The following is a 24812-nucleotide window of genomic DNA, read 5'->3' on the forward strand; positions in this document are numbered from 1 at the left end:
AATATGGTGTTTATATGTATACACCACATTTTCTTTCTTTATGCATTCATTGATGGAAAATTAGATTGTTTCCACTTCATTACTGTTGTGAATAATGCTGCAGTGAACATGGGAGTGCAAATATCTCTTCAATTCTGTTTTCAGTTCTTTCAGATGAATCCCCAGAAGTGTGATTTTTGGACCATATTTTTTATTTTTTGAGGGGTCTTCATATTGCCTGTCCCGTTTTACATCCTGCCCCCGAACTGTGCACAGGAATTCTAGTTTCTTCACTTCCATGCTAACACTTGTCATATTCAATTTTTTGATAGTGGCCAATCTAATACGTGTGAGGTAGTATCTAATTGCGGTTTTGATTTGCATTTTCCTGATGGTCTATGATGTTACCTTTTCATGTACCCGTTGATCATTGTATGTCTTCTTTGAAGAAATGGCTATTCAAGTCCTTTGCTGACTCTTAAATCAGGTCATTTTCACTGAGTTGGGGTTCCATTATTTATTTGGATATTAACTTCTTTTCAGATATGGTTTACAAATATTTTCTCCCATTTCATAGGTTGCCTCTTCTGTTGTTTCCTTGACTATGCAAGAGCTTTTCATTTTAATGCAGTCCCACTTGTCTACTTTGCTTTTGTTGCCCGTGCTTTTGGTATCATATCCAAGCCATCATTGCCAAGACCCAGTGTTAGGAAGTTTTTCCTGTGTGTTTAAGTCTTAATGCATTTTGAGTTGATTTTTGCCTATGGTGTAAAATACAGGTGCAATTTTATTCTTTAGCATGTGGATATCCAGGTTTTCCAGCACCATTTGTTGAAGAGAATGATTTGTTTTTTTGTGTTCTCTAATTGTAGGCATCAGTTTGAGGTCATCTCAACTAGTGAATGTCTTTGGGCATAAAGATTTTTTTGGTCTTTAAGATTATTAAATTTATCTTAGGATAAATTTACATAATAAGAATGACTGAATAACATATAGAAGCATTTAGGGTTCTTAATATTTATTGCTGAATTGCTTACCAAAAAAATTATAGCAGTTTACACTCGCATCAGCTGGTGACTCTTACTTTTCCCTTTTATCACACTCTCACCAACATGGAGCAGTTTGTCTAAAACCAAAAAAAAAAAAAAAGAAGGAAAATAGAAATGATGATTTTTATTAAGTACAGACAGATGTAATTCTGTTCTTTTACTTTGTATTTCTTTGCCACTGCTAGTAATGTGGAACATCATCAGCTATTTGTGTTTATTCTTGTCTGAATTGTCAGGCCCAGTATGTAGAGTTCCTGTTATTACTGGGAAAATGTTAATTACAATGATGATGCAAGGGGTATGAACATAAGTAGGCAGACTCATCAAGTATTATTGGAGAAGTTCAGAAGTATTTGAAACAAGAACTCCCACTTCCTGTCCACAAGACCAGAGGGAAGTATGGGAAGGAAGAGTTAATTAGCTCCCTGCCAGGTTTCTTGTTTTGATAAAATGGGGATAAGAATAAAGGCTTCATAAGGTTGATGAAAAGTAAGTGGAATTATACTGCATAGCTTGTTCGGAACATAGTAGGTGTGCGGTACGTGCTGGCCCTTTCGTCGCCTCTTCCCTCGTACCCGCAGCTGTTTCTGCACTTGCGCGCTGGCCAAGTACAGGCTGTTTAGAAACGTACTTTAATGATACTTCTTAGACTGCCATAGTCTGAAGAAGTATAGCCAGAGAGAGTAACAGTGGCTCTACAGTGCCCTGACCTGGAGTGCCCACAGGTTCTCCTCAGCCTCCAGACTTGGAAGAGGCTCTAGCATGTTCCGGCTGCAGCTGTTGTCTTCATGAATTTCTAGTTTGTAACTGCTGGCTAAGTCCTTCACTTGTGACTGATTAAGAGTTACCCATTTCCGACCTCTGCCTCGTACCCCTATTCTAGCACAGTCATTCCTACTTGCCACCACCAAAAAAAAACCCAAACCATACACCAACAAACTAATTAATAATGATGTATTATTTTTAAAGCAATAAACAGTTTTTTCCCTCCTATTGCAGTCTTACATGAAACCTCAGTGAACAAAGTAATTAAAAGTAGAATCACTCTGATTGAAACTGGGATGAGAAGGCTGGTAGCCCTGCAACCCCAAGGCACCTCTTCATACAGTTTAAAAAATAACAGAAGCCTGGGAGTCATCCCCGTCACCACAGGATAGTCCCAAACTCATGAGGTCCCACCCGTAGAACAGAAGGCCCCACACCCATTCGGAGCCCTGGGTGGTTGGAGTACTTGGGTGCTGTGGCTGGAGCTGTTGAGGGAGAAAAATCAAGAAAAATCACCAGGACCAAAGGGGGAAAACTTTCCTCTTCATCTTGCCCCAAATCCCAGTGCTGCTAAATCTCAGGCTTGTCTTCCTGGGCCCCTCCAGGGGCCTGCAGGGGGTGCATAGGCATCCTGAGGGTGCTGGCAGAAAGGGGCTCGCCACACTCCTGACCCTCAGTCAGCAACAGGGCAGCCTGGGCGCCTGCCACAGAACTTTGAGGTGAGGATCTAGTTTTTAAATGATAAAAGGAGCATGGAAGGAAAGGCATAAGAAAATGTAGAGGGAAGAATGAAGAATGTTATGACAGAAATGCACTCCCATTAAAAATTTTGCATTTTTTTTTAAAAGGAAAGTTCGTCTCGTGTTAATCTAAAATTTCATGGGGATTTCTAGAGGTTTGTGGGGAAAAGCATCCTGGTAAATGAATATGCTAATGGTGTAGCCACGGGACTTTATTATAGTGATGGAAATTCTGTTTCTTGCAAACACTAATGTAATCCTCCCTTTATATCTTAGTAAAGCTGATTGACAGAGTATAAAATTGCTTTTTAATCAAATTTAGGAAACAAAATGTGTCGTGGGTTTTAGCATTTAAAAGTGCTTGAAGCGTGGAAGCAGAAACTTAGAATGCCCTGGCAGATTGTCTATGATATTGTATGTCGATGGTGCATTTCAGAAATATTATTATTTCAATATAAGTTTCTTTGACTTGAGTCATATTTTGTTCCAAAGCTTTTTTGGATTAGAGAAAGGAGAATGTATTGTGGAAATAGGACCCAGGGAAAAATGAACACAAACCAGTTTTTAGCCACATTTCTCAAAAACAGAAAGTTTCTAAGAGGTCTCTCTAACAAAAAGCAGTATAGCTGCTTCCACAGAGGATACTCCCACCCAGAACCCCCTCTTCCCCCAGCTCATCCTATGTGATGTTTCCTCAGCCTCTGGTCCCACTGACGACGTTCTATATCGAGGGCATCTTGGCTCTGTGCCACCTTCTCCCTGTGCCACTTGCTGCCTCTCCGGGCCCTCCTCCTGCACCACTTCCTCCCTGCCCTCCCTCAGGTTGGTCCTCAGTTCTCTCCTTTCCTTCTGGAAGCCCTCCTGGGAGACCTCGTGTACTCCTGCTTCTTCTGCCTCTCTGCTCCCCGCACATCCAGACCAGCATGCCTTCACTCCTCCCTTCAGGCCACCACTCCAGAGGTGTTTTGTAGGCACTTCAGCTGTTTTTGTTATTTCCCACCAGTAAGCCTCTTCCTCCTCTGGTGTCTTTATCTTAGCTGATGATCTCCCATTATGGTAGTTTCCTAAACTAGAAATATCTCAATCACCTTGAGTCCTTCTCTCATCCTCAGACTCAGCCAGGTGGCAAGTCCAGGGGAAGTCCCCCTCTTCAGTCTCATCGGCCCTCACTTGGACAGGAGCTTTTTAAGACTTTCTAACCTTAGTCTTTCCCTATCTGGTGCTGCTACACATGACTTACCCATTTCTTTATGGAGAAACTTTGGTACAAACTGTACCAACTCTCTTCCCAGTGCCTACTGCAGGGGTTTTCAGACTCTGCCTAGGAGCTATTAGAGTCTTCAGTCCTTCTTGGGTGCTTCCCTTAAGATCCCCCACAGCTTTGTTTTACATCAACTTCACATTCTGTGTTACGTTTCTTTTTCTCTTCAAAACAGAATTTTCAGGGTCTCACAGTTTGAAACCACAGAATAACTCAGGGGAAAGGTTGTACTCTGGAGCAAATCACGAAAGGCCTTTTACATGCACGTTTCCTGCTTCACCCCCTGGAGAGCAGCATGAAACCTGAGTTCCAGGGTAGGTTCCATCACACACAAATCGTGCAACCCTGGGCAAGCTATTTAACTTCCCAAAGTGTCCAGTTTTTTTTCATCTGTAAAATAGGAATAATAATATCAGCTCCCTCACACAGTTGTAAGGAGTACCTGAGATAAGTATGTTTGACATGTGTTAGTGCTTCATCAGAGTTGGCCATTCCCGTCAGGTTAGTACTCAAGCCCTTCAAGACTGCAAACCCATTATGCCCTGTGATGCTTTGGCCCAGCCTTACAGTGGCTTCCACCTCCCCTCATCTTTACAGTTAAACTCTTGTGTATTTAGTAAGACTGACTCATATTTTCCTCTTTCTGTGAAGCTGTCCCAGAGACAATGTTCCTCATTTGCTTCCTTAGTACTAAGTATATGCCTCTTACTAAGATAGTCATCATGTTGAATTTTATTGTTTCTTTGTACACGTGTGCACACATGCATGTTCTCTCACACACACACACACACACACACACATGTATACTCTCTCTCACACTCACACTCCTACAAAGATTAAAGGTCACCAAGGTAGGGACCTGACCTGATCATGTCCATGCACTTGAGGTGACTTGTGGATGTGCCCATATCTGTGCCCCTGGGGTAAGCTATGGGTCCTCCCACATGTGTCATTGGAGAACACTGTGGCCACTTCTGTGGGCTTCCAGGGTGGCACAGAGCCTGCTTGCCAGTGCAAGAGCTGCAGGAGATCCAGGTTCCATCCCTGGGTCAGGAAGATCCCCTGGAGGAGGAAATGGCAACCCACTCCAGTATTCCTGATCTGGAGAATCCCATGGACAGAGGAGCCTGGTGGGCTACAGTCCATAGGGTTGCAAAGAGTGAGATATGACTGGGCATGTATGCGTAACATGTGGCCACTGCTATATCTGTGCCCTTGGGGGACAGCACTCCCATAATTTTTCTTGGGATATATGGTGGACATGCTGTATTTTAGGAATGAAGCAAAGTAGCTGATGAATCGGAGAAGGCAGTGGCACCCTACTCCAGTACTCTTGCCTGGAAAATCCCATGGATGGAGGAGGCTGGTAGGCTGCAATCCATGGGGTTGCTAAGAGTTGGACACAACTGAGCGACTTCACTTTCACTTTTCCCTTTCATGCATTGGAGAAGGAAATGGCAACCCACTCCAGTGTTCTTGCCTGGAAAATCCCAGGGACGGGGAAGCCTGGTGGGCTGCCATCTATAGGGTCACACAGAGTCGGACACGACTGAAGTGACTTAGCAGCAGCAGCAGCAGCTGATGAATAGGTAAGTGAACCAGCAAGAAGCAGTGAGCTTGAGAAGAGGACCCGTGTGTGGTACTACAGCTCACCAGGCTGAATTTGGCATTTCAGCTTTGCTTTGTGCTTGTCTTCATACTGGTCAGTTGATGACCCCTGGCAGCCAGTTCTCTTTAGCTGAACTGCTACTACTATAAAATTGCTGAAGTGTTTTACCAAGAAACAGATTCAATCATCTGTGGGACATATATCCACAGGAAACACAACTTCTCTCCACAGTAATTTAAATACTTCATTTGTTTGTTGGTTAGCAAAAAATAGCTTCTATTTAGTGAATACTCATGTGCCAGGAACTGTGTGAATGCTTTACAACTATTATCCTATGTAGTATACAGAAGTTAAAGCAGCAAGAGGGTGTTTTTATTATTCTGTTTTAACATATAAGCAAACTGAGTTTGAAAGAATTGCATAACTTGTCCGAGGCCTCTTAGCAGAATAGTGGAGACGGGATTCAAGCAGCAGTTTAAGGGAGCAGGGAGCAGATGAGCAGTGGGACTGGGGCAAAGGACTGTGCACCTGAGGCCCCACTGCAGCATGGTCGGAGCAAGCTGTGGTCCCCTCAGGCATCTCTGTTCTATTCCAGAATGTGTCTTACTGACTCCAGGGAGTGAACATCACTGAAACTCAGAATATGCAGCATGGCTTCCCAGTAGCCCTTTACTGATGTTTTTAACACATCATTTCTAAGCTTAAAGCCTCTTTCAGAGCCAGTTGCACCAAAGCACTGAAGACATGAAAAATTGCTCTCCCTGGTTATCTTGTTTGTGTGATTTGCTTTTTATGTTTCTGATGCAAGTCTAGAAAATAGTTTTGTTTTTATATACTCACACACACTCATGCACATACATATATATGCAGAGAGAGATAAAATATTAAAATGCTTATTACAGAAAACTTGGAAAGCATAGAAAAAGTGGAAAAATCTTCATAAGATCAGTATTTTCCACCATTAACATTCAATCTGTGACCTTCCAATGCTTTTAATTACTACACATACATTTGTATTACCAAAATCACAATCTGTGTGATACATTTGTTTTGTTCTTTCTTCATTTAGTGATATATCATGAACGTTTCCTCATGCTAATAAATATTCTTCCACTACCTGATTTTGGATGAGGAACATGTACTTCATGTTCCTCATCTAAATGTACTGGAGTCTAATTAATTTGTTCTTTCTCATTTCTTTATCCCATGTTTTTGCCAGTTATTTTCATAGGACTTCTGCTGTTACCGGTGTTGGAAATCCAAAAAGGGAGTATGGACTATTTGGCATTAATATCTGTGTGAAGGATAACTTTGGAATCATGTTCACTCTAATTATTATAGAATTTTAAGACCTTAACAGAAGAGATCTGAGCAGCCACCTGGGGTAGCCTATGACAGGGCACCTCCCTCCTACACCTTTCCTGACAGGTGAACCAGCCTCTGCTCACAGACCTCCATAAGCAGACACCACTCAGCTCCTCTTCATCTGTGCTAATGTGTTATGTTCCTATCTTGAGCTTAGGAACCAGATTCTGACACAAACAGATTTTGAAAAGTTGCTTCCGAAACCTTTAGAAGCATGTGCTTCAAGAGCAATGTGATTTGAGAATTTGGGAAGGAAGTCAGAGGCAGGATGGCAGGCAAGATAGGGCAGAATGCTGGCTTAGCTAATCGAAGCCAATGAACTGCTGCAGACAGGCAGGGAGTGTTCTCTGATTTGCAAGCTACAGTTATTCTAATTGATTTCTGCATAGTTGTGGATAGGGATCTGCCCTCTTCCATTTATTTTTCTCTCGACAAGTAAGATGTGAAATGTTGTTCCATGCCTTTCTAATTTAAATGTTGCACATGTTGAGAACTAATCTTGCCAACCATTTTAAACCAGGCCAGAAACATAACACACTGTTGTTATTAGCCTTCATTATTTGGTTAGAGCCAACATTTTGTTTGAAACCATGCTGCAGTATAAATCTCCTTTATAGACAAAACTTGTTTATGCCATAAAGTAGATGCAATGGGAAGGCAGCTGAGTTTTCTTGGTGAGCTACACTGCTTCGTCTCATGAGGCTGATAAGGCCAAGGATGCTCATTTTGAGGGACTTCTTGGGAAATGAGATTCATGTTCTTTGGGATCTTATGCCTGAGCTGAGACATGTAACTAATCTAAGGTGGTGTGTGAAAAGTACACATACACAGAGATCAGAGGGAGCTAAGAGGAGAAACAGAGCATTACCTCACAGCCCATCCTGGGGCTGTGGACAGTGTCCTTGAAGCCATATGCACCACATTCAGTCAACAGGCTGAGTAAACCAGCTGTCTCATACACATGTGCACTGCTGCTTTCCAGATATTATGTAGACACCCTGGTGGCCAGTAATATTTTTAAATGAATTCTTGTATTATTACTATTTATTGTAACTTTTTGCCTTATTGTGTATTTTTGATCAGTAGATTCGACACACATCTGTGAAAATTTTTCATGTTATAAATGGTTTCGATTATTTGAAGATTAGAAACTTCCATTGTTTGAATCAATGCTGTCCACTAGAACTTTCTGTGATCACGGAACTGTCTCTGCCTTGTTCTATTAACTCCTTACAGCACTTGAGGACTTGAAATATGGCTAGTGGGAACTGAATTTTTAATTTAATTTAATTTTAATTGATAAATAGATACACATTAAATAGAGGATACCACGTTGGACAACACAGATCTAATGTATCCCTTTGTAGATAATTTTCTAAAAGTCCTCCTTCCTTCCCCAAGTTCCTTCTGCCACACCCCTTCCTGGTTTGTTTAGGCTTCTACCCACTTGTGGGTATCTACCAGGCCCACTTCTTCTCAGGTGCTCCTATTCCTGAAGGTTTTTTAGCCCAAGAGAAGGGTTCTCTCACAGATGCTTAATGATATGATTTTGAAAACCTTTCCTAATCATAGAAATTAAATGGAATAAGTTACACTTTTCTTTCAACTACCATCCAATCCTTAGGAACTTGAGGTTTCTATTTTCTTGGGGTACATGAGGTAGTGGTTTTCATATTTAGTTTTTTTCAAAGGTCATATAACATGATCCTTCTTTAGAGTTGACTGTTTGGTAGGCTGTAAATAATTATTCAGTTCAGTTCAGTTCAGTTCAGTTACTCAGTCGTGTCCGACTCTTTGTGCCCCATGAATCGCAGCATGCCAGGCCTCCCTGTCCACCACCAACTCCTTGAGTTCACCCAAATTCATGTGCATCGAGTCGGTGATGCCATCCAGCCATCTCATCCTCTGTTGTCCCCTTCTCCTCCTGTCCCCAATCCCTCCCAGCATCAGGGTTATTAGGAACTCAGAAATCAAAATATTATTCTAGGGCACTCATTAAGCAAGAAATTTTCCCTTTCTTTTGCTCTCTTGATGATTATTGAGAGTGACCAAAAGGTCTTCCTTCTCTAACTTTGAAAAAAATCAACACAGCTCAGAGCATTTTATAAGTTATGACTCTTGGGGCCTTCTAAGATCATCATGGGCAGTGGCAGCATATGATATAACTTCTGTTAAGGTAAAATCACAAGATGATAGCCAAATATCTCTGAATATAAAATTCACCTTTATATTTATATTATGATTGATATTCATTATAGATACAGTGCTATTACGATTAGTAGGTAATTCAAAATCATTATCTTTCCCAAAGGATTTGTGTTGTGCAGTGTTTTAAAGCAAGATGAAGGAAGAAAGCAACATGTAGAATTGAAAAAAGCATATGAACTCATGCCCTAGGAGCTCTCATCAAACTAATGACCACCTTTCATGGACCAGCCTGGGAAGAGGTCTCTCTCTGGAGGAGGGCCTTCAAACCCATTCGCTCCACAAGGGTGAAGGTGCAGGCTGCTCTCTGCTGCCCTCGGGGTGAGCCTTCTCACTTCCTGCTCTTCCTGCTTTGAGGCTCAGAGTTCTCTTCAGATATCAGACCCAGAGCAAGGGAAGTTTCATTTGCTGAACCCAGAGGCCAGAATGTGTCCACCCGGCTCCTGCTGGGCAGTGTGCCCTGACACCGAACACACCTAGAGGCAAGGGAGCTTAAGGCCACTGCACCCCTGTGCCAGTGTGCACAGTGAGATGAGAAGGAAACGCTGATGGGTGTCTCGTAACCTCCATTCTGTGTCTTTGGATTCTTCCACTCTTCACCCTCTCTTATAAATTTCCTCCAACACATGAATCCAGACGGTTGTTTCTGACATTAAAGTTGTGTTGGACATCTCTTCTCATAGCACCTCCATTCGCTGTGGTGGTGCCGTTTTCATGAAACACATCCCTCCGTGGTCTGCTAATCTCCTTTTGATAGGAGATGCCTGGGTTGTTGCGACTGTGGTTGGCAGTTGGGTGGGTGTCTGTGTGCTGGGGACAGATCCAAAGGGGAGGTGGTGAGGAGTGGAGCATGGGGAAGGCCAGCCAGCAAAGGCCAGTGAGCTTTTGCAAATATAAAATACCAGTCTGAATTTGCTTCCCTTTCTATTCTGTAGTAAACATAGGAATACAGACAGAAACTTAGTCTTCTGTGAGCCCCAGGAAAAATATCCATCCTCTCCCTGTGCTCTTGAGGCCCCTGAAGTGTTTGAAAGGAGCCAAAGGAAGAGCATGCTTTGGGGTCTGTTCTGCTCCCTCCTTCTGGGCCTTCCTGTGCCCCAGCTGCCACCTGTCCTTCTCCAGCATCAGAGAAGCTACAGGTGACCCTTTCCACAGGACCCTGGCCTTCTCCTTGATAGATCTGTATAGAAAAACTAATGGGCAGTGCTCATCGTCCTCGTCTCTCTACTGCAGTTGGTTTAGGCATATGACTTCTTAGCTTTCATGTGTGTGTTTCATGTATTTTCCTTCTGGTTACAAAATTATACCAAATGATTGTGTCTTCTAAATTTTCCTTTTTCTGCTTGAGTCTCTATGTATATATTTCTTTGATTAGAATGTCTTAGCCTGAAAGCCTCTGATCTTCACTGTCGGAAACTAGTACAAGGCTAATTATCTGTCAGCAAACTTTGGATTGCTGGATGTTTCCGTAATTGCCCTCAAATGTGGTAATGAGGTTGCAGGTTTGAGGAAGCACTTATGAACAGCGGCTTTGGGGAAATTAACCTCTCCATTTTCAATATTGAATTCCAAATTGCTGTGTATTAATGCATCTGTCTCCTGCCTTTTGTTAAATTTCAGTACCTACTAGAAATGAAAAGCTTAATCCTGCCCCCGGAACACATCCTGAAGCGAGGGGACAGTGAAGCAATAGCATATGCATTCTTCCATCTGGCGCACTGGAAGAGGGTAGAAGGAGCTTTGAATCTTCTCCATTGTACATGGGAAGGCAGTAAGTAATTTTCTTTCTTTGAAACATTTTTTTTTTTAAGCACGAAAACATGCTAAAGCTGTTTTTGCCCTGAGCATTTGTGATGAATGATGAAGATTTACATATCTATAGGCAATGGCAACCCACTCCAAGTGTTCTTGCCTGGAGAATCCCAGGGACAGGGGAGCCTGGCGGGCTGCCGTCTATGGGGTCGCACAGAGTTGGACACGACTGATGCGATTTAGCAGCAGCAGCAGCTCTGCTCTCTAACCACATCACAGAGATGTGGTTAATTACGCAGGCTCTCTGGTTTCCCAGTGGTAGTGGGTGTTATTGTGGTGATGCTGCCTCTGCACCTCAAAAAGACAAGTTTATACAGCGGAGGGGGTGAATCTGGACTGTTCCAGTAGTTGTGCTATGCTTAGTTGCTCAGTCATGTCACTTTTTGCAACCTGCCAGGCTCTTCTGTCCATGGGAATTCTCCAGGCAAGAATACTGGCGTGAGTTTCCATGCCCTCCTCCAGGGGATCTTCCCAACCCAGAGATCAGAGGAGCACTCTACTTCTGGAAACCCTCCTTGGAGACCCAGACAGCCCCTCGGCATCATGCGAGTCTTTGGCATGAAGCCAGGCTCCTTGCTGGGCTCTGATGACCACTTCCAGATGGGCTTTCTGGGAGGGTTGGCTGAAGAGCCACAGTTATCCTCTAGGAGACCTCAGTTGGCCAAACAAAAAGGAGCAGCAGTTATACTTCAGGACAACTGGACCCTAGTATGGTGGCAGGGGTAGCCTTGTGTGTTGAAGAATAAATGCCTGTTAGATGGATGTGGGGATACATTGATCTGAGCAGCTCTGTAATGGTGGGTGAGACATGCTCCCAGCCCCAGAGAAGCATCTCATCCAATTGGAAGGAGTAACTAGCAGCATTAGCAGCTGCTCAATGATTTTTCAGATGGGAGAGACCTATGGGGTGGAGCAGTCATGGGTAACCTTATAGGTCATATGAGATTTGAACCAAGCCTTGAAGAACTACAACAGTTTTATACGCAAGGACACTGTGAACAGTGCTAAGTGTGTGGGGGGAGCTGTTGGGGAGAATGAAAAGGGCTCAAGATTCTGGATTATTGAACAACATGTATATTGACACTGCTATCATAAATTTAAACAAAGCAAGCATAGCATGTAGCACAGGTTTTCCCCGCCTCATGGGGAAAAGACATTTTAGAGTCTTCTGATAATTTTTCCTTAATTCACCCCTACTCTGATCAGCCTCACAAGCAAATGTCTTTTTAATCCCTTTCACTGTTTATTTTTGCTCCTTCCATTTTCATTTTGCCAATCTTCTACTCTTCCCTTTTCCTGCCCTTCCCTAACCCAGCAGGAATCTAAACTGGTACAGGAAAGGGGTGGGGAGCAGTCAAATGAGATGGAGTAAAAGCAACTTGACAGAGACAGGACTCCAGTTGATTGAAAGTTTTTTTGTTTAGTTGTTTGGAAAATACTTCTTCAGAGAATTGTAGCGGGTCTAGTTAAATCATTTACTGTTTATACCTTGAGGGGTGGTGACTTGGTGGATATTTCTACACTCACTCCGTAAGTGTAGTAATCTACTCCAAGTGTCCTGGTCCTGCTATTTGGATGTGTTGAGACAGCAGACTCAGGGTGTGTGTGGACACGTGTGCACTTCTCTCTGGCTTGGGCTTATTGTTGCATTTATGGTGTTCTATACAGATGAGACAAAAGGAATTTTTATTTAAACATAAGAAAGGAAGAGATAAAGCCCAGCAAGACTGAACATGAGAGGCCTTTCCTAGTATTAGTCATGGTAAAATTAAATGGACAAATTGGCTTACCAAGTAAGAACATACATGTATAGATTCAGTTCAGTTCAGTTCAATCACTCAGTTGTGTCTGACTCTTTGCGACCCCATGGACTACAGCACGCCAGGCCTCCCTGTCCATCACCAACTCATGTCTTTTGAGTTGGTAATACCATCCAGCCATCTCATCCTCTGTTGTCCCCTTCTCCTCCCGGCCTCAATCTTTCCCAGCATCAGGGTCTTTTCAAATGAGTCAGTTCTTCACATCAGGTGGCCAAAGCATTGGAGTTTCAGCTTCAACATCAGTCCTTCCAATGAACACTCAGGACTGATCTCCTTTAGGATGGACTGGTTGGATCTCCTTGCAGTCCAAGGGACTCTATCCCCTCCAACACCACAGTTCAAAAGCATCAATTCTTTGGTGCTCAGCTTTTTTTATAGTCCAACTCTCACATCCATACATGACTACTGGAAAAACCAAAGCTTTGACTAGACAGACCTTTGTTGACAAAGTAATGTCTCTGCTCTTTAATATGCTGTCTAGGTTGGTCATAACTTTTCTTCCAAGGAGCAAGTGTCTTTTAATTTCATGGCTGCAGCCACCATCTGCAGTGATTTTGGAGCCCCCCAAAATAAAGTCTGTCACTGTTTCCATTCTTTCCCCATCAATTTTCCATGAAGTGATGGGACCAGATGCCATGATCTTAGTTTTCTGAATGTTGAGTTTTAAGCCAACTTTTTCATTCTCCTCTTTCACTTTCATCAAGAGGCTTAGTTCTTCTTTGCTTTCTGCCATAAGGGTAGTATCATCTGCATATCTGAGGTTATTGATATTTCTCCCCACAATCTTGATTCCAGCTTGTGCTTCATCCAGCCTGGCATTTCTGATGATGTACTCTGCATATAAGTTAAATAAGCAGGGTGACAACATACAGCCTTGACGTACTCCTTTTTCAATTTGGAACCAGTCTGTTGTTCCATGTTGAGTTCTCACTATTGCTTCTTGACCTTCAATTTATAGATTGGTATCTTGGAAATATAGTAATAGAAGCTTATTGATTGGATCTGATTGATAAAATAGTCCTATAGAAAAGGTCAGAAGAGGGGTGGGGCAATAAATGATAAAGACACAGTGTTAGGAATGGCATAACTGTAAAAATAAAAAATAATGAAAAAATTCTGTTTGGAAGTTAGTTACCCATATTACCAGACAACAATAGGGAGATGCTTTGGAAACACTGGGAAGGACAGTGACATTTTGAGAGATGGGAAGTGACACAGTGATCCCCACATCAAGCAGTGAAGTACCATTGGGGAGGATGTAATTACCTCAAATTAGATGGGTGGAACACTTTATTAGAATATAAAGAAATGGTGAGTTTTTAGACATTAAACATTATGGCAGAGCAGTCAGGGACCTATATGAAAGGCAAACTCTGCATTTAATCCTTATAGATAATTAAGAACCAAGCCAGGAAATTACACAGCTTTTCAGTTTTCAAAAAGAGAATTGTACCATTCAGTTTAGAAAAGAGAACCATGAGAGTGCTTACCAGGTGGCTGCCTTAGTTAGTAGTCAATTGAGGACTTTAGTAGAGGATCCCAAGAACCTTGAAGAATGTTTGTGTAACTGTAATTCACAGAGGATTTGCATTTCCATCATTTCATGGACTCCTGATAAAGTTCTAAGTCAGGCAGGACAAAGGTGGTCATGTTAGATGTTCAAGAGAGAAGCAGGTTCGTTGAGGTGAGCAACCTATTGAACGTCTTGCAGGCACTGATGTTAGAATCAGGCTTACTGTGTCTTCACTGCTCTTTTCTGTAATACCAGCTATTTAGGCCTTACCTGGATAGATTAAGGAGAAGAGGAGCAGCCATCTCTGAAACATTTGTTTAGAAGCCCTCAATTTATACCACTACTTACTTAAGGCTGGGGTATTCCTATGCCCTTTCTAATGTTTTGAAAGCTAATTATTCTACATAAAATTATATTTTTTTATTAAATATTGACTTAAACATTTAAAATATAGAATGAGCCCAATTTAATATAAAAATACATTCTATGTATGAAAAAAGGTAAAAGAGGTTAGAAATAGATATACCTTTAAGTAGATTTTTAAGTGATTTTTTTCTTCATATTTGTATTTTTCAAACTTGCTACAATAACATATATATTTTCTTTAAGCATAAACACTTATGTGTATATATGTACATGTATATATATGTATATGAATGTATTTAGAAAATAATCTTTCATTACAAACAGTTTTGTCTTTGTTTAAAAAATACAAAGCTATAAATCTGTCTTGAAATTTAGGAGAAGGAATTACCACTCCAACTTCAGGCAGTTGTGTGCGATTGTTTGACAAGACTTCTAGATCTCTGTCCATTCTAAGTTAAGTGGAGGCATCAAAGCTCTGGATTTTAAATCAAAAGACTTGGATTAGAATTCTGGCTCAGCTACCCATTTACTGATATTAACATACCCGTTTTTTGAAAACCATGAAGTGTTGATGATACTGAATGCCACCACCCTATTCCAAGTTGGTGAGCTTCAGGGCAGTTGCTCTGAGGGCTGCTACAGTACAGGAACCACTCCTTTTCCCTCTCCGGAGGTCAGTGGGGCTCCCCTAGACTGCCCGTGCCTAAGCGCAGAGGCTGCACTTCCTCCAGTTCACCACTGGGTGGCGCCTTTTGACATCTCCAGTCTCATAGTCTAGGTTTTCGCCTTTAAATCATTTTTTTCTTCATTCTGAAATTTAAGACCATTCCCCAACTCCCTTCCAGTTCCTCTTTTTCACTAGAAAGAGAATTCAGAAAGGAAGGTAACTACCTAATTTCACTAGGTTCCGTGTTAAAAGTGAGTATTCTTTCAAAAATTCACTTTATCTTTTAGAAAAAGAATTAAAAGCCTTACTTATGTCAAAAGTGTTGGTTAGGGGTAGGGATGAGGTATAGTTTTATTTGCTTTTTAATGAGTTTATTATGTTGGAGCACTAGTCATCTTGTGGAATTAAGTGAGTCTCCCACCAATCAGGGTGAAATAACTCACATTTTTGATAAAACCCCAAAGTCCAGCTGATGCATGGCAGAGATTGTTTGGGTTTGAAACATATGGTGGTTTGAAGAAAAAAAAACCTGAATCCTCAACCACAAATACATCAGCATTTCAAAGGTTTGTAAAATGTTTGATTCATCACTATCCCAACCACTGAAATTACACAATGTGTTTCTAAAAGTCAAGATAATCAAGAAAGGGGAAATGTTTTAATTTATTTAAGATTTAAAAACATGTTCCTAAGTTCATTACACAACTGCCACATTATCTGAATTATATTTATTTTAAGCACTGTAGGTTCTGGTTATCTTCACAAACATGTATACACATGACTGCAAGTATATGTTGAATATAAAAAACATACATGAATGAGGAAACTCATTTGAACTGTGTCTTTAGTTACAATGGTATTGTGCCTTATGGTGCCCTGTTTTAAATGGCACGTCTTCTAATTTACCTGTATTAAATTCTGATGTGGCCTCATCTCCCTCCTGCCTTGATATTTTCAAGGCTCTGATTTGGCTGTATTTATTTTATAAAGTGAGGTAGTCTGCTGACCACAACTGGAGATTTAATTTTCAGGTTCCATATATCAGAAAACTAGAATACCATGGGGTAAATCACTTAGCTTTTCTTTGTTTCCATTTTCTTCCTCACTTGATCTTTATTTTCTTTTTGAAGATTTTTTTTCCCCCAAAAAATTCACTAAATAATGTATAAGATTTGAAGGTGGTGTTTCTTAGGGGGATTAAGGCAAATCTTTCCTTTGAGAGGAGAAAATGGCCCATTGTTGAAGCAAAGGATGAGATTCTGATTCTAATTTATTCTCTTTGAACCCGATGGTAAATGCTACTGGCTGTAAGATGTGATCCTTGGGGCATTTCCTCTAATCAAACCTTTCCTCCAAAAGCCTGGCACCTTTGAGACTGCTAAATAGAAATTCTCCCACCCTTCAGCCCATGAATCCAAGGCTAAATTTTATAATTTGGGAGAAAACAATGGCAGCTGAAGTCCCTGGCCATAGCCAATTTATACTAGTAGCCAGAATCCAGATATTGTACGATGCTTCCCCATCTACTGCCCAGTAGAACCAGCTTGCTCCTTTCACTTATTCAGTTTTGAGCAACTGACCCTAATTTGGATCCACTGGGGCTTTTAAAGGGAAAATTCTGTCTCTTCCCTACTGTGCATTAATTTATTCATTCCTTTATTCAGTGAACATTTATAGGCATTCTTTTGGGGATATCAAGATAAGTAAGACTCTGAAATGCTTTGGGAGAAACAATGTGTGTGTGTGTGTGCGTGTGTGTGCACATATACTCACATGCATGTGCACATGTATGTGTACATATAGTGTGGGTAGGAGCAGAGCTATCAAGGAAGCAGGAACAGAGTATTAGAGTGTTACAGGTCACTAATAAGCTAGTGACTCTGCTCCAAAACTCTAGAATTTTTCTTTGAAATTGGAATAGAACATCTTGTAATCTAAAAGGAAAGTAGTTTTCCAAGGCCATATAACTAGATAGTGAAAAAATGTGAATCAGAATCCAGAGTTTTAACTTTTGAATTTTCTTTGTTGTTGTCCCCAAAGCTTCACAAAAGACAGAAAGCCTTTATGGCCATTGCCTATGTTACAGTCAATAGAACGTAAACTGTGGGTTGTGATGATAACTTTCTATTCTATCATTTGTACTTCTAACTGTTCACAAATAAGCAGCATCTGTACTTATAAGCTAGAGTATGACTTATAGAGCAAGTAGGAGCTTGGGGTTGGTGGGAAGGGAAAGTAAAGAGAAAACTAACTTTCACTGAGCAGTCAGGCCCTATTTGTGGACACTTTGAGCTCTGCTGTACGCATAGTCCCTTTAACAGCCTCTCGAGGTCCTTGGAGTCCTCATTTTTATGGACACATAAAATGACCCGCTGGACACAGAATAATGACCCTCCTGAGGTCATACGGTTGTCAGCCTGGTCCAGTTTGGCTCGTCGTGAGCTGTCACCTCCACCGCTACTCCATTAGGTATACGCTATCACAGAGGAACTTTCACACTTGTTTTCATGATTATTGTCTCATCTGTTTCCCACCCTGGGCAGTCAGCTCCATCAGTCCAGAAACAGTGCATGCTTGGCTCACAGTCCCTGCTGTACAAGGAAGACACTCACATTTTGACCATGTAGAGCTGGGATTCAAACTCAGTCCTTAGTATTGCAAACAATCTGTATAAAGTTCTCTGAGATACTCTTTGAAAATTCAACATAGGCAAAGTACCAAACATTGCCTTCTATCCTTGCCTGTATTGTGGATAGGATGAAAGGTCATTAGAATTCAGTGGGAAAATCAAGAGTTAGCTTGTCCATGTATCCATGCTTGTGTCCATTCTTTGGTTCTCCTGATTCTTTATCCAGAATTGGTTAAGTCTCTGATGGGTACAACACTGATATAGGCTTGAAACCTGTCTGGAAAATGTGTCTGGGTGAGGCCAGAAGGCAGTAGTGTAATGTCTCACACGGTATCGTGGAGGGCCTGCTGTGTTCACTAAGTAGTTCCCGGCTCATTTTGCCTCTCCCACAAAGGCACAGTAGAAACCAAGGTAGGGGAGGAGATGGCACAAAAGGGAAATGCAAAAATGCCATTGGGTTCTATGTACTAACACTGAAGAGTCCAGATTTTTTTGTTTTTTTTTTTTTCTAACCAAATGCATGTACATTTTCATGTATTTCTTCTGAAATGTATGTGTTTTTTTGTTTTTTGGATGGAAATATTTTAGGAGGTTTTTAGTCACTCGTGAAGTAGATCAAATTCATAAAACAGTTCAAATGACCTTTCTTTTGATTCTTACTTGCCCTGCTGAATCAGTGTGTTACTACTTGCACTTGCAAAAGTTGTGGCCATTCACCTAAAGCCACAAGGTCTTTGTGGAGCAGTTACACATGTTTGCAGTGAAAGGACCAGGAGGTGGGGGTGCCCCTGGCGCGGCTCACGTGGTGCCTCTGCCCACTCTTTCTAGACCTCCAGTGCTTATCTCACACTTGGCTGGACCCCGCCCAGCAGGGTGGATAAAGGATAGAATTGCAAACAGAAATTGTGTTTGCTTTTGTTTAGTGAAGCCAAAAGTCTTAACATTATTTTATGAACTCGATGTAAATGACAACTGACATGAGAAAGAGAAATTTTAAGGGCACATAAGCACCTTACTATCACGGGCCTTGGGAGCAGAGGATGGTACAGGAAGAGTGTGTGTATATTCTTTGTTGAATCATATATAATCAGTGTCTTCACCCTCTCCAGAAAGACCAGAACTGATTAGAAGGAAAAGAGTAACTTGATGCACAAAATTTGTATGCATGCCAAATACTGGAGTAAAAAGCATTTGGTATTTGATTGAAAAGACACCAACCAACCATTTGATTTCTATGGTTGAACACTCTCAAGATCTCGCACTCCTATATTTCATTTAAAAAAATTACTCCCTGAAGTGCAAACTGACTTCAGTTTTGAATAAAGTTTAGCATTCAAATTTATAGCCACTTTGAAAACTGAGGGTTTATTTATATCATATGAACCTAGACAGATTCTTAATTACAGGAGCCCTAGTGCACATGAAAATCTGCATTTAAAAAAAAAACCTTCCACATAGGTTTTTCTACATTTTGGGGATGCTTTCATAGCAGCCATCATTTATGGGAAATGGTATTAAAATCCTGCCATATTGCAGTTTAAGTGTCCTGCTTCCCAGAAGAGAGTTTAGTGTATCCTATAAAGCAATAAGTGGGTTTTTGGTTTTTTTGGTTTTGTAATTTTTTTCCTTCTCTTGAAAGCCTAGTTCTACTGAGAGAAATGCTGGTTCCTTCAAGTAATCTTTGTGTGTTAACAGCTTGTGCAGGGAACCCCTCTCTTGCTTGCTGTAACGGGCAAAAGTCATCTTGTTTTGCATGAAAGAGAAGGTCTGATTGAACTAGGGTGAGCCTTTCATTTTAAGAAGAGTTAAAGTCTGGGGTGTTTTTAATGTTTTAATCTCTGTTTAAGAGGTTTCTGTTACAAGAGGAAAATTGATAACATTTTTACCTCAGCCAACTGCCAGCAAACTGGCTCTGCTCTAATCCCACGTTTGTAGTGATTTATATTCTCCGTGGCAACACGCTGTAACCTCAGAGTGATAGCACTGTGGTGCAGATTGACTGCATTCCAAATGCTGGGATCACATACATAATGTTTTTACTTTTAAATAATATTCAGACACCAGAATAAATACCATATGTGCACTGATGCTGGTTACAATGGAACCTTGTCATGTCTCGTGAGGGAGAACATTCTTTGTTTCTGATTTCTGTTTGAAATAAGTATGCAAAAGACAAATATGTACATTGACAGCATTTTGAGAAGACTTCGGTAATTACACAGCTGAAGACATAGCTAGGAGTCCTTGAAATGCAGCATTTAAGGCTGAAAAGTTTGCTGTGTTGCCACCGTCTCTCTTTGACACACACGAAGGCAAGGATTGTAATTCGACATTCCCAGTGTAGGGTCTAGTTTTTTTATATTTTATATCTACAGCATGCTGTAGTTGCCGGACATCTGTGGAAGAAAAATTACCTCCTCGAGTACTGTTCATAGGAACAGTGAGACTAACATGCTGTTGACATTGTAACAGGGAGAGTAACGCATGTGAAAATGGGAAGAGATGGACTGACTGGAAAGTCATAATTCAGTGTGAGACCTAATGTTATCTGATGCCCCAAAAGCAAAGCTTACGTGGCCTGACATCCTCAAAATACAGATACTCAATCTCTCCAGGTCCATTTTTTCCCCCACATGATGCTGAAGATTTAAAAGTTTCATAAAGTTTAGAAATACCTCCCAAGTCATGCACTTTAGATTCTTGTTTTTATCCATCTTGGTTGGAATTCTAATCCACCTAGACATATTTTTAAAATAGACATGCTAGAATGCCTTTCATATTTGTGCATCTGTGACATGCTCCTACAAGTCAGTCCACGTTGCTTCTTGGGGAAGCATTTCAATCCAGGTTTGTGTTATTACTATCAGTTGAGCTATATTGAATTAGTGCTCATGACATTTTCATAGTATTTTGTAGCTGAGGAAACCCTGGGCATTGGAATTGATGGCTTTGCCTTCTCCTCTGCACCCCCATCCCCACCTAGTGTTGTGAGGTTTGTCCAGATATATAGTGTGAGGTTAATGTGTGAGTCATTTGTCATAATGCATCTCTGACAATTTCTCTCGCGCATGCCTCAGCATTTGGGTAAGTGTCGCATCCTTTCTGAAAGTTACTTGTAGACATGTTCACTGTTATAAAAATGCTCAAAATGCTCTTCGTGAAGTTGAGATGTTATGAGACAAATATTGTGCCTCTAACATATTGCCTCTCCTTTTCAGCTTTTCGGATGATCCCTTATCCCTTGGAAAAGGGGCATCTGTTTTATCCCTACCCCATCTGTACAGAGACAGCAGATCGTGAGCTGCTTCCATGTAAGTCTCCCCTCCGTATTCCTCTCCTGGGCTGGTGAGGGTGGTGTGCCGACAACAGGGATAGAAAGAGGTGGGAATGATAAATGTTTATGATGTTCCTTGTCTTCTATTACTCTTTTCCCAAACCCTGTCCTCATTTGATAGCATAAGCATTAAAGTGAGTTATGTGTGTAGGCTTGGCTTCCTGCTCCTCCACATCTTTCCAGATTCATCAAAGGGAAAGACCCCTGGTGACTGAAGTTTAGATGAAGAGGCATCATGTCCTGGCTGGTCTGAGCGCAGAGACCCTAGTTTGAGGCAGATGCCCCTTGCTGGGCCGATCCACTGTGCAGGGCTCGGCCTGGGCTCTCCCGCTGGTCAGAGGCAGTCTGCACACACTGGAGTCTAAAGGAGAAGCAGAGGAGCTGCAAAAGAGTCTGGCGGGGAGGGCAGGGCAGCATGAGGATGCTGGCATTGCCACCAGAGGCGGACCCATGGGCCAGGTGGGCGTGCTCTCTGCAGTGGTGCAGTGCTGTTGACCGGCACGATTTCCTGCGAGCATCTCTTGGATGGCATGCAGTGAGCCAGTGGGATGTGTGCAGGGCACACGTGCAGCCTCAGCTCTGTCCACAGCAGGCAGAGGGCAAATCCTACCCTCGAGGGCCTTACCAGCTGGCAGTCGGAGGACCCGTACCACACGTGGAAAGTATGATTTGGTTTACTGTAATCCAACATTGTTTTGACAATTCCAGCTAAATAGTTATTATCAAATTATACTGTGTATAAGGAATCGTGTCCAGGCCCTTCATGTGGCCCTGCCTTAGGACATACTTTTCTCCCTCAGATAATAAGCTCCAAATTTTGACTATTCTCTCTTTCCTGTCCTCTCTCCTGCCACTCCCACCCTGCACTAGCCCCAGTTCTATCACATCTCATAGCTCTAACATAGTTAGATGCCTTGCCCAGAAGACCAGCTGAACTTGGAGCCCTGGGTGCTTATAAACTGTCCAATGGCCATGTTTTTTGAGACAGTTGTAAATCTCCAAAATGGTGGGGTCCGGGTGCAAAATGAGCTGCCATCTCAGGATGAAGGAGCAGAAGGCAGCTCTCTGCTTTCTTTGCTGCATGATGAGTTACCTCGGGAGGTGGAGGCCTCAGTGGTATGGTGTTCCTCACCATCTGCATTTATTGTGTAAAGGGGGTGAGGCCTCACTCTGCAGTAGATTTGGTTTCAGAAAGAGGGTCTGTGATGGGCCCATGCTTTTTCATTTCAGCTCTCCCTTCAGGGAGATCCTTATTAGTATTTCTGATTTCTGATAAGAAAGGCAGTTTTCTAAAAAGTACATTGTTTTAAAATGTTTTAATTGAGTTCAAACACATTTCCATAGGGGATAGATTCACTATTAGAACGAAATTATAATTCTTAAAAGACAATGTCTAGGAATAATCTTTACAGTCCTAGAATAGAAAATTATGACTCATGTTGATTTAATTGAATGCAGTGGTTCAAGTCTGATTTCCCTTCACACTCATTGAGTGTTGAGGGTGAGGATAAGAGGCAGATGGGTGGTTTCACATGTTACCTGTGTTCGGCACATTAGTGGTGCGGCGTCCACAGTGGCCCTGAGCACACATCCGCCCAAGGAGAACCCTAGCAGGTTGACGTCCCTGGGTTCAGATTCAGGTGCTGTTTGTCTTTGTCCCTCCCTGACCCTCTACCCTGTCATGTTTTGGGCTTGGAGTTGAAAGGTCGAGGAGAGGCTTGAAACCTTGGGTTTCCTGAGGAAGATGGAGACCCTTGGTCCTTTGGTTGGAATGGCAGTGCTGTTCACACACAGCCACACGGCTTCAGTCCACGGGGCCAGCCTTTGGTGCTTTTCTCTCTGTGCAGGTCACTTGAAATTTAAAAGTTATGAAAAGCTCTAAAATCTCCCCTCGTTGATGGATGGATGGTCCTTGCTAAATGTGTCTCCCTCAGGGTAGTATCCTCCACTGATACAGTTAGATTGTACCCGGAAAAAATACAAGCTACACTAGTATCTGGGCTTCCCAGGTGGTGCTAGAGGTAAAGAACTCACCTGCTAATACAAGAGATGCAGGTTCGATCCCTGGGTTGGGAAGATCCCCTGGAGGAGGGAACGGCTACCCACTCCAGTATTCTTGCCTGGAGACTCTCATGGACAGAGGAGCCTGGCAGGCTACAGTCCATGGTCACAAAGAGTCAGACATGACCGAGTGACTTAACATACACACTAGTATCTCCCTATGACAATGATTTAAAAATTACAGGATGATGACAACCTAGAGAGAAGCATTTTTATTTCAGGATACTTGACTTAGGATTTTATAGGTTTTGTTCAGTGAACATGTGTTTTATAATTTGAATAAAGTTTTGTTTATGTTTCCTTTTGAGAAAGGAACACTGTGTGTTAGGCGTAGATAGAGTCACTGTCCCTGCCCATGAATGTGTGACATCCCCGTGTTAGCCCCATCATGCCCCGGATAGAGTCCTGGGGGGTAAATAGGGACTTGGGAGAAGCACTAGGCTCCAGAGGCTGGCGGAGATGTTGGCGCTCATTCATGCGAGGGCCCTACGGTTTTCCTTTCCAAAAGGCTTCAGCCAAAGCTCTGAAGAGTCTGTCCCACCTAGAGCAGTTCCCTGAGAGTGCGTCTCACTGCGGCCCTAACACTTCCCTTCTGTTCCTCTCCACAGCTTTCCATGAAGTCTCAGTTTACCCCAAAAAGGAGCTTCCCTTCTTTATTCTCTTTACTGCTGGACTGTGTTCCTTCACAGCCATGCTGGCCCTCCTGACACATCAGTTCCCAGAACTCATGGGGGTCTTTGCAAAAGCTGTGAGTATTTGCCAAGAGAGAGGCCTCGGGCAGGGGGCAGGAAAAGTCATGAAAAGCAGCGTAAGAGACACGGGGGAGGGTCATGTAAAAGTGGACGTGCTTGTACTGATCCTTTGCTCACTGACGCTGAATTTTCAGTATCATCAGTCGAATCAAAATGCGAAAGTGTAGCTTGTTTATTACTGCATGCCTTGCCTCATTTCACATACAAAAAAATTCTCAGCAGTTCCCCCAAAAATGCGTGAGTTCTAAAAGAATTACATGAAGAATTAAGGAAATCCTAGAAAATGAAAAATATTTGGGAGGTTATTCAGTTTTATATACATTGAATGACATTATTTCTAATCTTTAGATATTGTAGGTCTTTCCTTCAAGAAGGATAGAATTTACATTTTCAAAGATGATTTAAATTTTAAAAGTTGTAATGTTGACAAATTAAATTGTTTGGGGAATGAACTGAGAGGATGTGAAGGGTGTATAGCATTAATAAGTATAGAAATATAATGTTTAGAACTATCAGAATCCGTTAAGACTCTTTAAAGAAGGTTATGGTATACGTATAGCTGATTCACTTTGCTGAATAATAGAAACTAACACAACATTATAAAGCAACTATATGCCAATAAAAATTTTTAAAAAGAGATGCACTGAGACTATAATATATCCACCAAATTTCAAACTTAGTCTTGGAAAAGAATATACAATATCTCCTTAGTTATTGTACTGAATTCATGTTAAAATGATTATTTTTAGATATATTGAGTTAAATAAAATGACTATTAAATTTTTTTTCTAAAAAAAAAAAAATGGTTATGGAGAAGAGCTTTAATAAGAAAAGTCGTCTGCATTGAGAACCAAGAACCATTGTTTCCTTGATGAAAACTGACTA

The 24812-nt window shown here is 41.7% G+C and overlaps 1 protein-coding gene across 47 annotated transcripts in view; it reads left to right on the forward strand.

Annotated features, from left to right (window-relative positions):
- ST7 (suppression of tumorigenicity 7) overlaps positions 1 to 24812 on the forward strand; it is a 268221-nt gene that overhangs the window by 233477 nt on the left and 9932 nt on the right. For 41 of the 47 annotated variants that reach the window (XR_015162618.1, XR_015162622.1, XR_015162623.1 and 38 more), the window contains 3 exons: positions 10594 to 10744; positions 20999 to 21091; positions 23784 to 23923. Coding sequence is in view for 32 of the 47 variants with exons in the window: in XM_086396760.1 (XP_086252886.1) it covers positions 10594 to 10744; positions 20999 to 21091; positions 23784 to 23923 (384 nt within the window). In the remaining 15 variants the exon portion in view is untranslated. The remainder of the gene's footprint in view (positions 1 to 10593; positions 10745 to 20998; positions 21092 to 23783; positions 23924 to 24812) is intronic. The other 6 variants (XR_015162624.1, XR_015162614.1, XM_086396779.1 and 3 more) reach the window with 1 other exon arrangement.

Source organism: Bos grunniens, chromosome 4 (genome assembly GCF_055505025.1).
Source record: "Bos grunniens cultivar Pamir isolate PY7600 chromosome 4, Bosgru_T2T1.0, whole genome shotgun sequence".
Taxonomy (NCBI): domain Eukaryota; kingdom Metazoa; phylum Chordata; class Mammalia; order Artiodactyla; family Bovidae; genus Bos; species Bos grunniens.